General features: G+C 47.7%; 1 protein-coding gene across 4 annotated transcripts in view; it reads right to left on the bottom strand.

The window, feature by feature from the left end:
* The window catches only part of OLFML2B (olfactomedin like 2B), a 47628-nt gene that overhangs the window by 22792 nt on the left and 9463 nt on the right, over window positions 1-15373 (bottom strand). For all 4 annotated transcript variants that reach the window (XM_040230016.1, XM_040230015.1, XM_040230017.1 and 1 more), the window contains exon 4: window positions 547-723. In XM_040230016.1, coding sequence (XP_040085950.1) covers window positions 547-723 — 177 coding nt within the window. The remainder of the gene's footprint in view (window positions 1-546; window positions 724-15373) is intronic.

The following is a 15373-nucleotide window of genomic DNA, read 5'->3' as shown; positions in this document are numbered from 1 at the left end:
CTGCTTCCTCTTCTGCAAAGTGAGGGTACTGATGTCGGCCTCAGCTGCCTTCCAGAGCTGGGGTGAGGACCATATGGTGTGCTGGATGATGAAAGTACTAGAACATCACACAGTCCCTTACAAATAGGGAGGACCACAGAGCTGACTGCTTCCAAACTGGGACTCTTCTGAGAGTGACAGGAGTTATTGATAATCGTGCCAGGACAGCAGGAGTAAACTAGGATGGTCCCAGACAAGCCGCCTAACTTATAAATGCAAGGGATGTTCAAAACGGCAGCATGAAGTATAATACACAGAACAGGGCCCGATTCTCAGGAGACCCAGATCTGAGTCCTGGCCTCAACACTGGCTGAACCTCTCGGGGCTTCAGTGTAAAGTGCGATGGGGTCCACTTCTGCCCCGTCAGACCGATGAGACGGTTGAGTAGATGGAATGAGACCATGCCCGTGGGAGGCTGGAGCCCGAAGGCTCCATGCACCTGCGAGGGGGTGGGCGTACACTTTCCGGAGGGCTGTGGTCAGAGCCCCCCGGAGGCTGGGGCTGTACCTCGGGGTGGGTGTAGGCTGCAGCCGCGTCCCTCTGCAGGGCCGAGCGGATGTCCGGAATGCTGTCCAGGATGTCCTTGGAGCAGTTCTCTTTGCCTCGCTTGTTCATCTCAGTTCGAATTTCTTCCACGTCCTCTCTGATCTGCTCATTTTCCTTGGTGAGGTTTTTAGATATTTCCTAGCAAGAGAGAAAATTTTTAAAAGGGAGTCGTTTAAAGTGCTCTGAGGACCAGCAGGAGGGAGCTGGCAGCCACCTCCTGCTCAGAGCCCAGAGACTCAACAGGCAGGTTGAAAAACCAACCAGAAACCACAGGGGCCCTCGGGAATGTCCAGCCCTGTGTTGAGGACCGGCGCTTGGACTCAGGTGGCATCTCCAGGGCAGCCTGGCTCCAGTGTGTCCACGACTGGAGATGCTTCCCAATACCACCACGGCTTTCCTAATAATAATACTGTCGTGTCTCCGGGCTACTGGGACACCTGCTATTTTTCCATCCTGTGTACACACTATGCTCTTACCAGTGATGAGTAACATTAGAGAAAAATTCCGTTTGCTTGCATCCCCCCACATGTGGACCAATGGCTCAATTAATGAAAGAAGGATTTTCTAGGCAACTTTAAAAGAGGTGGTCAAAGAAATCTACTTAACCTGCTTTTCTAATAAGCACAAACTATTCTTTTGAGCACTTTTTAAAAATATTTTTTAAATTGAATTCTAGTTGATTTACAATATTGTATTAGTTTCAGGTGTACAGCAAAGTGATTCAGTTACATACATACACTTTTTTTTCAGATTATTTTCCATTATAGGTTATTACAAGATATTGAATATAGTTCCCTGTGCTATGCAGTAAATCCTTATTGCTTATCTATTTCATGTATAGTAGTTTGTGTCTGTTAATCCCATATTCCTAATTTATCCCCTCTGACTCTCCCCTTGGGTAAACATGAGTTTGTTTAATATGTCTGTGAATCTGTTTCTGTTTTTTATATAGATTCCTTTGTATTGTTTTTTAGATTCTACATATAAGTGATTTCATGTCATACTTGTTTTTGTCTGACTTAGTTTGATATTCTCTAGATGCATCCATGTTGCTACAAATGGCAACATTTCACCCTTTAAAAATATTTATCTATTTATTTTTGACTGCACTGGGTTTTCGCTGCTGTGGCTGGCTTCCTCTAGCTGCAGCGAGCGGGGGCTACTCTAGTTGCGGTGCACGAGCTTCTCGTTGCAGCAGCTTCTGCTGCAGAGTGTGGGCTCTAGGCACCTGGACTTCAGCAGCTGTGGTGCACAGGCTTTGTTGCTTTGCAACATGTGGCATCTTCCCAGACCAGGGATCAAACCCGTGACCTAGCATTGGCAGGTGTGTTCTTAACCGCTGGACCACCAGGGAAACCCCTTCACCCTTTTTTTATGGCTCCCCCGCATTTAAAAGCATTATTTACATAGGAAATTGATAGGCTGGCTTTAAACTTTCCTATTCACATATAAAATGTTTCCCTAAATGACCCCTACTTGGTGAATTACCCATGTTCCAGATACACTTCATACCAGAAAGGACCAAAGCTACATTTCTATCAACCAATACTGGTAAGTACCTCCTGTGTGTCTAGGGTACAGTATGGCAGAAAGAAATCCTCTTAATTCTTCTGGTGTTCCTGTCCTGGGATGGGAGGTGGGGGTGGGTTCCGTGGGGGACAACTGCAGTGGGGAAGACAGGGTCCCCACCGCAGGAAAAAGACGACCAACCACGTCAGGTTCTGTAAATGCCACACAGGCGTTCAAAGGGAGGGGCGGACGAGAGGCATCAGAGGCAGCATCCTGGAGAAGGTGAGGCCGAATGGGATTTGAATCTTGGGCAGCTGTCAACAGACTTAGAGGTACCCTTTCATCTCTAGTTATTTTTAGAGAAGTTTACCGCACTGAGATCTAATATTGTCCAGCATTGGCTCCCATTCCACAGTTTCCATGAGCATCTGAATTTTTAGATGTGACGTTCTCCTTTGGGCCCTGTTTATGAGGGTGATAGAGGAAGTAACCATGTAAACACAGAGGACGTATACACTTTCCATCTTTCTTCGACAGACAGATACAAGACGTGCAAAAGCTCAGACACTGCCAGGCACAGTCCGCAGTCTGGTAAGATGCCGCTGTTGTCCTAGAGGGATGCCACGGTGGCTCAGAGCTGGGGGCGTATAGGCAGATCGTGACACCCAGACACTGCAGCTCCAGCGCCTCTACGTGGGCTGCCCAGAGGAGCCCACGAGGTGCTTGTTAACACTAACCAGGCTCCAGACCACTGGCCATGCCATTCTGACAGCATTTCAGCGCACGCCAAATTCTGAGCACTGGAAAGGCTCAATGTGTTCTGTGGGGCTAACGCCAAGTCGGCCTCCCTAAGTATCACAGAACCAAGTGTGAAAGCGAAAGCCCTTGAGAGGAGGTTGTTTCAAGAGTACCCAGAATGAGTGGTTTTACTGGATGTGTATCGTTCCTGATAAGTGTTATCAGGGTCAGTCAAATGCAGTGGCTAAGAGCATGGATTCTGGAGGAAACCTTTCAGTTTACGTTTCAATGGTGCTACTGCTAGACCTGTTATCTTGGGCAAATTACTTAAGCTCCCTGTGCTTCATTTGTCCATGTGTAAAACAGGGTTAACACTAGCACTCTCCCTGTGGGTTGTAATGAAGAATGGGTTAACATATGTGGAAGCTCATGGGACATGCTAAGTGGCTGTTATTTTTCATAGAATGTTACTGTCATGGTCTACACACAGGTTGGAAAAGAATTTCCAGACATGAGGCAGAATGAAGGGAGAATAAAGTTTTCTAGAGTGGGAGATGCTCTTGGAACAGAGGCCAGCTCCAGGAAGAGCCGATCCCTTTCTTGGGCTGGTAGCCAATTTTTATAGCCTCAAGACAGAAAATTCCTGCTGGAAGGGTGGCATTAGGTGATTGGCCAAGATGCTATAGAACTGGTAATAGGTTGGGAGTTTTACCTACTGTGGGGCCAGAAAACTGGCTGGTTTAAATTCGGAGGCTCATGGCAACAGTTGCTATGGGACTTGGTCAGTTCCAGAGATTTCTGTCCTGTGACAAAACAGAGGGCTCCACACCTGTGACCTGGTTTAGGGTTCCACAGTTGCTACTCAAAGAGACATCACTCCATCACTCAGGAGCTTGTTAGAAATGCGGACGCTCTGTTCTTACTGTAGGATTTGGGAGACAGGTAGATAGTGATGGGAAGCTTTACATAATCTAAAGTGTGTGTGTGTGTGTGTGTGTGCGTTTATTGAAATACATTTGGGTAAAGCATAAAGATTTGGGGAGACTAACCTGAGCAAGAGTCCCTGAAAATTTGTTTGATTAAAAAGAAAAGAAAGAAAATGCAGAAGCTCCGACTTGACCCAGACCTGCTGAATTAGAATCTGCGTTTTAACAAGATCCCCAGGCAGTCTGCATACACACTGAAGTTTGAGAAGCACTGTCTTCAGGGAGCTTGGGATACAGCTGATGGAAAGGGGGCCCAAATGTGTCAGAAAGGCTATTCTACAGGAGCCAGGTTCTTTGGGGGCAGACAGGAGGAGTTCCTGGTGCCTTCATGGGATTCAAGCATTTCCGATCACCCATAGTCGCCTGCAGTGAGCAGCACCCGCACCTCTTCTCCTGTAATTCTCACATCCTGTGATGTGGAGTGAAGCCCTAGAGGATTAGGGTTCGATACATTACTTCTTCATTAATGCACTCATGTGTTCAGCCCTGGGCACTGAGGGTAAGCCAGAGCAAGGATCCTGCTCTGATGAAGACCACCTTCCATGAGGGGAAGTAAGCAATAAATAAGAAATCAACAAGAAAGCATCAGTTAGTAAAAAGTGCAATGAAGAAAGCAAGTCGGGGTGACGTGACAGAGGTTGGTTCTGACTCGAGGGAAAGGCCAGTGACGTAGCTCTAAGAGACTGAAACGTGCCCACCTCTGCTGCCCAGCCATGGCCCCAGGACCCCAGATCCAGTGCCGTGGCCTAAGTAGCTGTATTAGCAAAACAAAAGCTCACGCAATTCCTGAACACCTGGACAGAGTCAGCACTGGCCCTCACACTCGCTGTGAGGCAAAGGGAAAATCCCATGGAATTAGCCCCTGCCCTCTAGACCTTGGGTTTTCTAGGCCCCTGGAAGGCCCCGTTCTCAATGATTTAGAAATGCCCAAGCCACTTTCTGGTTTTAGTGAGGCACCATTATTCTCGGTTTCCACAGAGGAGAGTTTGAGACAGGCCTGGCCCTGAGACCCCAGAGAAGCAATATTTTTTATCTCCCTCCTGGGAACAGCAAAGCCCACCAGCCGCCTGAATAAACAGCAGGCTGGCGGTAGCCTCACCCCATCAGCCTGCTGGGCCAAGACAGCGGGAGTCCCGCAGGGCTGCAGCAGCAGACACCCCTCCTTAGCCACCCTCCCCGACTCAGGCACCTCTCCCCCAGGGACGCTGGCCTTGCAAGGCTCCCCACTGCTCCCTGGGGTTCTGCCTTCCTCATATCAAGGGTCTTTTGCGGGGTATGTCTCAGGAGGCACCAGGGATGCTGCCTACCCAGGAGAGTCGCCATCCTGCCCTGGGAGAAGGCTGAACCCCATGACTCATGCCTCTGGCTCTTCCCCTCTGGGACAGCTGTGACTATGACATTTATGGTGTGTGCAGCTTGGCTTGTGCATAGCACTGGCAACGTGGGAGAGGGAGCAGGAAGGGTGCCCGTCTTGCGGGGTGAACACATCCCATCGTCCCTGCCAAGGGTCCTGGTGCTGTGAGGAGGGAGAGGAAGAGGGAAGAAGAGTGGGTAGAGAGGGCTGGCAGAGAAGGCAGGACACAGCCAGACAGGACGACTGAAGTTCTGAGAGCTGGGTCACGGGACTCGGGCCAAAGAGCCAAGAGGTGTTCCCAGAAGGAGGGCCACGTGCTGGGGCAGGCAGTAGGGCGTCTAGGGCGCCTTCTAAGAGCAAGCCCGCCTTGCCAGATGGGACAGGTGTCCTGCTCTGACCACAGCCAGATGCACAGGTGGCCAAGAGGAGGAAGTCTGCAAACTAGGCAGGTCCCCTGGGAAAAAGGGAACTATGTATAGGTTTCCCTGGAAGTGGGGGTACTCCTGGCAGCCAGCCCTGGGCAGCACAGATGGTCAGAGGGCAGCTTTAAGGAGCCATGGAGGGCCAACACAACCAGACGTGCACGCTGGTTCAATGGACGTGGATGGAAGGGCTGTTCCATGGGTTCAGCTGTATCCTGACTTTGTCCAGCTGTGGGGCAAGTATGTGCATGCCTGGGTGAGAGCATGGGGCAGCTTCAGCCAAAAGTGTTGGGACCTGAGGGAAAGACAACCAGGGTCAAGGCTCCATCACTTCTCTGTGGTCTTGCTCTCCCGCCCAGAAGCAGGGATGAGGTATGGTGGGCAAAGTGCAGGCTCTGGAGACCAGGTATGAAACGCACACCACAGTCACTACCTGGTTTTATGTAACCACATAAGGCAAGGGATGGGACCTCTCCAGGCCCCAGTTAGAGGAGGTTGGAATAATGATGCCTGCCTCCCAGGCTTGGTTTGGAGAATGAATGAAGAGGCACATGTAGCTCAATGCCAGGCACAAAACAGGGCTCGACACGTGGAGCCGAAGGTGGAGTGGAGTGGACTCTCGGGATCTTGGTAGCAGATATGCAGGTAGGAAGGGGAGGGGAGCTAAGGCGTCCTGCGGCTGGGACAGGGAGGAAGGTGAGGACTCAAGGCTGATGTGATGTGACGGACTCCTGTAGGAGACCACGCGAGACTGCAGCTGGGCCAAAGAATGGTCCCGACTCGTGTAGCAGGCACGTCCAGCCCCCACCTGAGACACAGGGCTCAGGTGCAGATGGCAAGCTTGGGGGCGAAGGGAGCAGGGTCCTTGTGGGAGAAAGTGAGACAGTGCAGGGGGCGGGGGTCACTGGACCTGGTGGCAGGGCTCGGAGTTCTCATCAACTCACCCTGCCTCACCTCCTCAGAGGCCTCCAGGACATAACTAGGACCGGGTTGCCTGGGACAGCCACCCCTGAAGACAGCTGTCTGCAGCCCCTGGAGGAGAGCTGCAGAGGGAGAGTAGCTAGAAGCAGCCGGTGCTCCAGATGGCGGGACAGCCGGCGCGCCACACAATCCCTGACCGCAGCTGGCGGAGGTGGTAGGCAGGCCCGTGATGCAGGGGGTGGCCGGCTGGCGTGTTCCGTCACTCCCGCAACCAAACAGCTGCTGAGCATTTGGTCCACACCCCATGTGGGGCTAAAATCCAGTGAACAAAAATAACTTAGACCCAGGTTGTCCTCAAGACGTTCAGAGCCTGGAAGATAGTCAAACACATAAAGAGCAAGAAGTTCTAGGCCTCTGATGACCAACCCTGGAAGTACAGCCAGGCATTCCCTTATGTTGTGGCAGCCCCAAGCTATTCCTAGGCCAGTGGATGTAGGACGGATGCTCACACCGTAAACCCCTCTAGCCAAGAAGAAAACCTTTCATGCCACGGTGATTTGAAGTGTATACAACCCTGGAGAGGTAATATATTGACCTGAGCCCTTACTAAGATGTGAATTAACATGGGAACTGAAATATATCTTAGAAATCTTATCTCCAATCCTTTCTCATTTCACAGATGAGGACACTCTGGTCAGGCAGGGTGAGTGACACTCCTTTCCAAGGCCACACTGGAGTGAGGAGGAGAGTGAAATGATTTATAGCAAACCCTTCTGAGGGAGGGCAGAAAGGAGAGGCTTGGAAAGAAACAGCTCCCCTGACTCATGGCCGGGTCTGCACAGACAAAGTTACATTTCCCCATTAGTTGGTAAAGAGATATATCCCCCAGGGTCAGGAACAATCTTTTGATCTTGCCTTCCAGACCAGAAACACAAAGGCCACCAAATCCTTACGTCTGGGGGAGAAGCCCTCAGCAATGCTTACGGCAACACATTCTGGGGAGAGGGCCAGCTCTGGGTCTGATAAATCCATCGTGGACTTTAAATCTCACTTGGATGCAACATTATCAGGAGAAAAGCCTTCAGATGACACACAAGGTTCCACAGAGCCATCTGTATTCATGGATGGGGTTTGCAAACTCCAGCAGGCAGGTGCGAGGGAAAGAGCCACACACATACACTTGGGCAACAGAAATCACACTTTGGAAAGCTTGTAGGCATGCATCTATTTTAAGACCCTGGGCTAGGCACCCACACATATGCAAGAGCACATGTGTAAACAGTCACCTCCAAGTAATTATAAATGTTGACAGGTGTCCTGCAGCTAAGTGGGGGTGGGGCATTTCTTCACAAAGTTATGCAGTTTTTATGGGCATGACTTAATTCAACTAAAGCCTTGAAGCTAGAATAAATTATTTTAATGGCCTGTCCCTCTGTTTGTCTTTTTCTTTGCTTCGAGAATAAATTGACTCCTGGAAGCAGTAGGTGGTACTACAGCTGAACTGTTGCCTCTTGTCCTGCTGCCATCAGAAGGCACCTTTAGGCCTGGGCAGCCTACAAGTCTTTGTATCTCTGAGTGCACTCAGAGCAAAAGTCTTCTGGGCTGAATCTGTGCCCTTGAGTGAAAAGGGCATGCAATGAGGTTCTGCCTTTGCCTTTGGAGGCTACAGATTTTCCTTCTAGACTTGTAATTCCTTTCTCTCCTGGCACCTATACTCTGTGCCTGTACTGTGCTTAGTGGCTCAGCCGTGTCCGACTCTTTGCGACCCTATGGACTGTAGCCTGCCAGGTTCCTCTGTCCATGGGATTCTCTAGGCAATAATATTGGAGTGGGTTGCCATTCCCTTCTCCAGGGGATCTTTCCACCCAGGGATCGAACCCACATCTCTTACGTCTTATGCATTGGCAGGCGAGTTCTTTACTACTAGTGCCACCTGGGAAGCCCATATTTGTTCCTGTTGCTGCTGCTGCTGCTGCTGCTGGAGAGTTGCTAAGTTGCTCAGTCGTGTCCGACTCTGTGCGACCCCATGGACTGCAGCCTACCAGGCTCCTCCATCCATGGGATTTTCCAGGCAAGAGTACTGGAGTGGGGTGCCATTGCCTTCTCCATATTTGTGCCAACACCCTCTTCAACTCCAATACATACCGCTACTTTGTGCATCCCCTTCCCTTTCCCAGCCATTTTCACAAAAGGGTCAGTCTGGATCTACCACACTGAAGGTCCTTGGACCACTGACCACCTTAGATGTTCCTTTTACTTGGACCACTTCTAGAGGAATGCCCATGCGGTTTCAGGCCTCTACTATGTGAACAGGAAAGATGTTTTGAGGCGTAAGTTTTTGAAACACAATGAAATGGTTATGCTAAGATACATGCTCCAAATTTATAAAAATTAGAAAGTCTGTCAATACCAAGTTTCAGTAAGAATGTGTATGGAGTATTCACACCCTGCTAGAGGTGCCACTTGGGAGAACAGTATGGCAATAAAGTTGCCCCTTGGTATCTGCAGGAAATTAGTTCTAGGACCCCCGAGAACAGATAAGAGAATCCATTCAAGTCCTTTATATAAAATGGTGTTGTTCAGTTGCTCAGTTGTGTCAGACTCTTCTCGACCCCATGGACTGAAGCACACCAGGCTTCTCTGTCCTTCACTATCTCCTGGAGTTTGCTCAAACTCTTGTCAATTGAGTCTATGATGCCATCCAACCATCTCATCCTGTCACCCCCTTTTCCTCCTGCCCTCAATCTTTCCCAGCAGCTCTTTGCATCAGGTGGATCATAAATATTCCCCCCCCCCAAATTCCAGAAAGCTCCAAAAAACAAACATTGAATTTGCCACATATTGACATAACATTTGCATTGTATTAGGTATTGTGAGTAATCTAGAGATGAGTTAAAGTATATGGTAAGATGTCTGTGGGTTTTATGCAAATACTACACAATTTTATTCATTGGAAGGACTGATGCTGAAGCTGAAGCTCCAATATTTTGGCCACGGTGGGTTGAATCTACTGAAGCAAAAGGTGTGGACGCAGAAGGCCAATCATATCGCTTAAAATTGGTGATAAGCATAACAGCCCAGTAGTCTCATTCCCGCTTACATTTCATCAAGACATGTATGCGTGTATGGGACGGGCTTTTAGAGGGGCGCTCCTGGGGCTAGTATGAATCACAAAACTAAAAATAACACCCATATTCACCACCAGTAGGCAAGATCAGCAAATTGTGGTATAATCTCACACTAGAATACTACACAGGAATAAAAAGTAATGAACTGCAAGCCACAGAATTGACATAAAAACTGTAAGTTGAATGAAAGAAAGCCAACACACATACACACATACTTCTATAGGATTCTATGTATTTAAAGTTAAAAAGCAAACAAAACTATTGTATTTAGGGATGTATCTTTAGGTGACGAAACTGTAAAGAAAAGCGAGGAAGATGATAAAGTTCAGGATAGAGGGTCCTTTCAGGGATGGGATGTATTAGGCTGGGGTAAAAAGAACTAAGGTTTTGCGTTGTTGAAATTTGCCATTTGATATTGGAATATATTCTAAATAAATGTGGTCATGTTATACCTCATTTTAATGTGCACTTCTTGCTTTATGTTTTTTTGCTTATAACATTACTTGCTGTTTTATATTTACCTTAGACTATGGAAATGAAGTTAGACCGAAAGCAAATTCGAGCAATTTTCTTATTTGAGTTCAAAAATGGGTTGTAAAGTGGCAAGGCACCTTGCAACATCAGCTACGCATCTAGTCTGGGAACTGCTAATGAACATACAGTGCAGTGGTGTACAGTGCAAGAAGTTTTGCAAGAGTTGAGAGCCTTGAAGCTGAGCAGCACAGTGGCTGGACATAAGAAGTTGACAATGATGACTCAGAGCCATCATTGAACCTAATCCTCTTACAACTACATGAGACGTTGGCAAAGAACTCAACGTCAACCATTCTACAGTAGTTTGGCATTTGAAACAAATTGCAAAGGTGAAAAAGCTCAGTAAGTCGGTGCCTCATGAGCTGTCCAGAAATTTTTTAAAAATCGTCATTTTGAAGGGCTCTCTTCTCTTATTCTCTAATTCTATGCAACAACAACAATTTCCCAATTGGACTGTGACGTGTGACGGAAAGTGGGTTGTATACAATAACCGGCTCAGCGGTTGGACCGAGAAGCTCCAAAGCACTTCCCAAAGCCAAACGTGCACCAAAAAATTCATGGTCACTGGTTGGTTGTCTGCTGCTAGTCTGATCCACTACAACTTTCTGAATCCTGGAGAAACCATTCCATCTGAGAAGTACGCTCAGCGGATAGATGAGATGCAAGGAAAACTGCAATGCCTGCAGCCTGCATCAGTCAGCAGAAAGGGCCCAATTCTTCTCCACGACAACGCCCGACCACACGTTGCACAACCAACACTTCAAAAGTTAAACGAATTGGGCTACCAAGTTTTGCCACATCCACCATATTCACCTGACCTCTTGCCAACCCACTACTACTTTTTCAAGCATCTTGACAACTTTTTGCATGGAAAATGTTTCCACAGCCAGCAGGATGCAGAAAAGGCTTTCCAAGAGTTCGTTGAATCCCAAAGCATGGATTTTTATGCTACAGGAATAATCAAACATTTCTCATTGGCAAAAAATGTGTTGATTGTAATGGTTCCTATTTTTGATTAATAAAGCTGTGTTTGAGCCTAGTTAAAATGATTTAAAATTCACAGTCCAAAACTGCAATTACATTTGCACCAACCTAATAAGTGGGAAGAGGGCATGTGGGGAGCTTTTGGGGTGTTAGCATTGCTCTGTTTCTTGAACTGGGTGGTGGTTGCACGGTATTTGCTTTATAATGATTTGCTAAGCTGTACATTCACCGTTTATGCACTTTCCTATGCGTGTGCTATTTTTCACCATTTAAAACACAAGTTCAACCAAAATCACTCCACCAAGCAGAGCTCCCAGAGCTCACTTTACCAGGAGGTGAGATTCTCAACAGTTTAGATTCCATTTCTCTCTCCTTCCTTCCTCTTTCATCTGCAAATGGAGTTTCCATTCTTAAATCCTCCTGCAGAGCCGAGGTGGATGTACACATGTGCTTCTTCTGCCAAGTTCTGATCTTACTCTGGGCAAAATGCCCCTCCATTTGACCCCTTTTGTCTGGTCTGACCTCCAAAGAACTCTCCTTGGGATTCAAGAATATCCAAAGGCCAGGAGCAGAGGTTCAATTCCATTCCTCCTGCAGAGTCAGGCTGGAGAAGGAGTGTTTTTTCCATTTACCCAACATTCTGCCTTTTCAATGTACGCAGACTGCAGACAGAGTTGGCCAGCAAGAGCCAGGAGACGAGTGGCCAGACCCAGAGACAAGAGACTCTGGTCTGTGGGCCCAAGGCCCAGGCCCATCATTATTCACTGTCACACCAAAGCACCTCGTCATCTTGGGCTGCCTGTTGGGGAAACTTTCACTGGATGGGACCTTCCCTAACTCAACTCTAATCCTATTTAACAGGATTTATGGGATATGGCCATGGTTCTGCCTAGAAATTCCCTTGGAAGGACTATTGCTATAAGTCTGGTTAGGAAAAACTGACACTCCCAGGGCAACTAGCAATGATTTGAAGACGCTTATAAGGTTTATTAGAAAGAGCCTGGACAAGGAACCAGAAGACCTGAGCTCCAGCCTATTCTTTCCCAGCACTGTGTCTGTAGGAAAACCATTTAAATTTCCTTTGGTCTCATGTCTTATCCAGCTCATAGGAACAAAGAAACTAAATGTAAATGGGATGCTTTAAAACTACTGCTGCTGCTGCTGCTGCTAAGTCGCTTCAGTCGTGTCCAACTCTTTGTGACCTCATGGACTATAGCTCACCAGGTTCCACTGTCCATGGGATTCTCCAGGCAAGAATACTGGAGTGGGTTGCCATGCCCTCCTCCAGGGGATCTTCCTGACCCAGGGATTGAACCCACGTCCCTGCACTGCAGGCAGATTCTTTACCACTGAGCCCCCAGGGAAGCCACTAAGTATAACCACTAAAGCTATACAAATATAAGGGATGATGATGATGGTGATGATTATAAAGGTTCCAGTTCTTGCTACTAAACATTCCATAGTTTTGAAAAAGAGATAGCTCTCATCAATATAACAATGGTTAGTTTTGGCGAAAACCCAGTGACTGTGACTGTTCAGAAGATAGATGCTGCTGGGTAGCAGCATTGCACCAAATTCACCCACAGCCCCATCCTTTGCCAGGAGAGAGGACTCAGCTGCTAGACAAGGCTGGAAACAGATTATAGCCCTTCAACAAAGCTCAGCGCACTGGCCTTCTCAGAGGCTGAGTGCCTGACCTTGGCCTCATGAGCACTGTGTTCTACCCCCAGAGCCATCTTTCCCAGGCTGTGTTCTCCAGAGAGAATGAAAACCATGTGGCTGCCAAGGTCAGGCAAAAGCAGAAGAGGAGGCTATCACTGATGTTCCTGCAAATTTGGATGGTTCTAGGGGCCAAGAGAAAGGGAGGTACTTTTCAACTTCGAAGGTCCAACTGGATCCTGGTCTAATTCCTTTTGAACCCATTCGAAAGAATCAGAAGCTGGTTCTAAGGAGGAGAAAGAATCCCAAGCCTGCCTGAAGTCCATTGGTAGTAAGATGGTGTTGACCATTCCTAATCCCATCAGTCTAGCTATTACTATCAAGGAAGGAAAGACTCAAGATGCCAAGTAGCCTGATTCTCTTAGGGAGCCCCCTCCAGGAGGGGTGGGCTGATAAGAGCCGACTGGCAAGATCCTACTGGCCACCTTGGCCTGCCTCCAAGTTTGGGCTCCAGTACCCTGACCCTGCTCATTAGACTTCACAACTGAAGCAACCATGGACCTACCAACCCTCCCAGAGCAAATGGCCACGTTCAGACAGCACTTCATCCCAGCACTGAGAGAGTTAAGGCTACGGGTAGTTGAGAAGGCTCTGGTGGTCTCTATCTTTTAAAAAATTTTTAATTGGAGGATAACTGCTTTACAATGTTGTGTTGGTTTCTGCCGTACAGCAACATGAAGCAGCTGTAAGTATACATGTATACCTTGGCTCTCGTGCCTCCCTCCCACCCCGATCCCCACCCTACTCCTCCAGGTCATCACAGAGTACTGGGCGAAGCTCCCTGTGCCATACAACAGCTTCCCATCAGTTATCTGTTTTACATATCAGTTCAGTTCAGTTCAGCCGCTCAGTTGTGTCTGACTCTTTGTGACCCCATGAACCACAGCACACCAGGCCTCACTGCCCACCACCAACTCCCGGAGTCCACCCAAAACCATGTCCATTGAGTCGGTAATGCCATCCAACCATCTCATTTTCTATTGTCCCCCTTTCCTCCCGCTCTCAATCTTTCCCAGCATCAGGGTCTTTTCAAATGAGTCACCTCTTCGCATCAGGTGGCCAAAGTACTGGAGCCTCAGCTTCAACATCAGTCCTTCCAATGAACACCCAGGATTGATCTCCTTTAGGATGGACTGGTTGGATCTTCTTGCAGTCCAAGGGACTCTCAAGAGTCTTCTCCAACACCACAGTTCAAAAGCATCAATTCTTCTGCACTCAGCTTTCTTTATAGTCCAACTCTCACATCTATACATGACTCCTGGAAAAACCATAGCCTTGAATAGACAGACCTTTGTTGGCAAAGTAATGTCTCTGTTTTTTAATATGCTGTCTAGGTTGATCATAACTTTCCTTCCAAGAAGCAAGCATCTTTTAATTTCATGGCTGCAGTCACCATCTGCAGTGATTTTGGAGCCCCCCCAAAACAAAGTCTGACACTGTTTCCACTGTTTCCCCATCTATCTGCCATGAAGTGATGGGACTGCATGCCATGATCTTAGTTTTCTGAATGTTGAGCTTTAAGCCAACTTTTTCACTCTCCTCTTTCACTTTCATCAAGAGACTCTTTAGTTCTTCACTTTCTGCCATGAGCGTGGTGTCATCTGCCTATCTGAGGTTATTGATATTTCTCCCGGCAATCTTGATTCCAGCTTGCGCTTCTTCCAGCCCAGCGTTTCTCATGATGTACTCTGCATAGAAGTTAAATAAGCAGGGTGACAATATACAGCCTTGATGTACTCCTTTCCCTATTTGGAACCAGTCTGTTATTCCATGTCCAGTTCTAATTGTAGCTTTCTGACCTGCATACAGGTTTCTCAAGAGGCAGGTCAGGTGGTCTGGTATTCCCATCTCTTGAAGAATTTTCCAGTTTATTGTGATCCACACAGTCAAAGGCTTTGGCATAGTCAATAAAGCAGAAGTAGATGTTTTTCTGGAACTCTCTTGCTTTTGCGATGATCCAGCAGATGTTGACAATTTGATCTCTGGTTGCTCTGCCTCTTCTAAAACCAGCTTGAACTGGTTCTGGAAGTTCACGGTTCACATATTGCTGAAGCCTGGCTTGGAGAATTTTGAGCATTACTTTACTAGCATGTGAGATGAGTTCAATTGTGCAGTAGTTTGAGTATTCTTTGGTATTGCCTTTCTTTGGGATTGGAATGAAAACGGACCTTTTCTAGTCCTGTGCCCACTGCTGAGTTTTCCAAATTTGCTGGCATATTGAGTGCAGCACTTTCACAGCATCATCTTTCAGGATTTGAAATAGCTCAACTGGAATGCCATCACCTCCACTAGCTTTGCTCATAGTGATGCTTTCTAAGGCCCACTTGAGTTCACATTCCAGGATGTCTGCTCTAGGTGAGTGCCCACACCAGCATGATTATCTGGGTCGTGAAGATCTCTTTTGTACAGTTCTGTGTATTCTTGCCACCTCTTCTTAATATCTTCTGCTTCTGTTAGGTCCACACCATTTCTATCCTTTGTTGAGCCCATCTT

This window comes from Oryx dammah, unplaced genomic scaffold (genome assembly GCF_014754425.2).
Source record: "Oryx dammah isolate SB20612 unplaced genomic scaffold, SCBI_Odam_1.1 HiC_scaffold_28, whole genome shotgun sequence".
In the NCBI taxonomy this organism is placed as follows: Eukaryota; Metazoa; Chordata; class Mammalia; order Artiodactyla; family Bovidae; genus Oryx; species Oryx dammah.
This window is presented reverse-complemented; position numbering and strand designations above follow the sequence as displayed.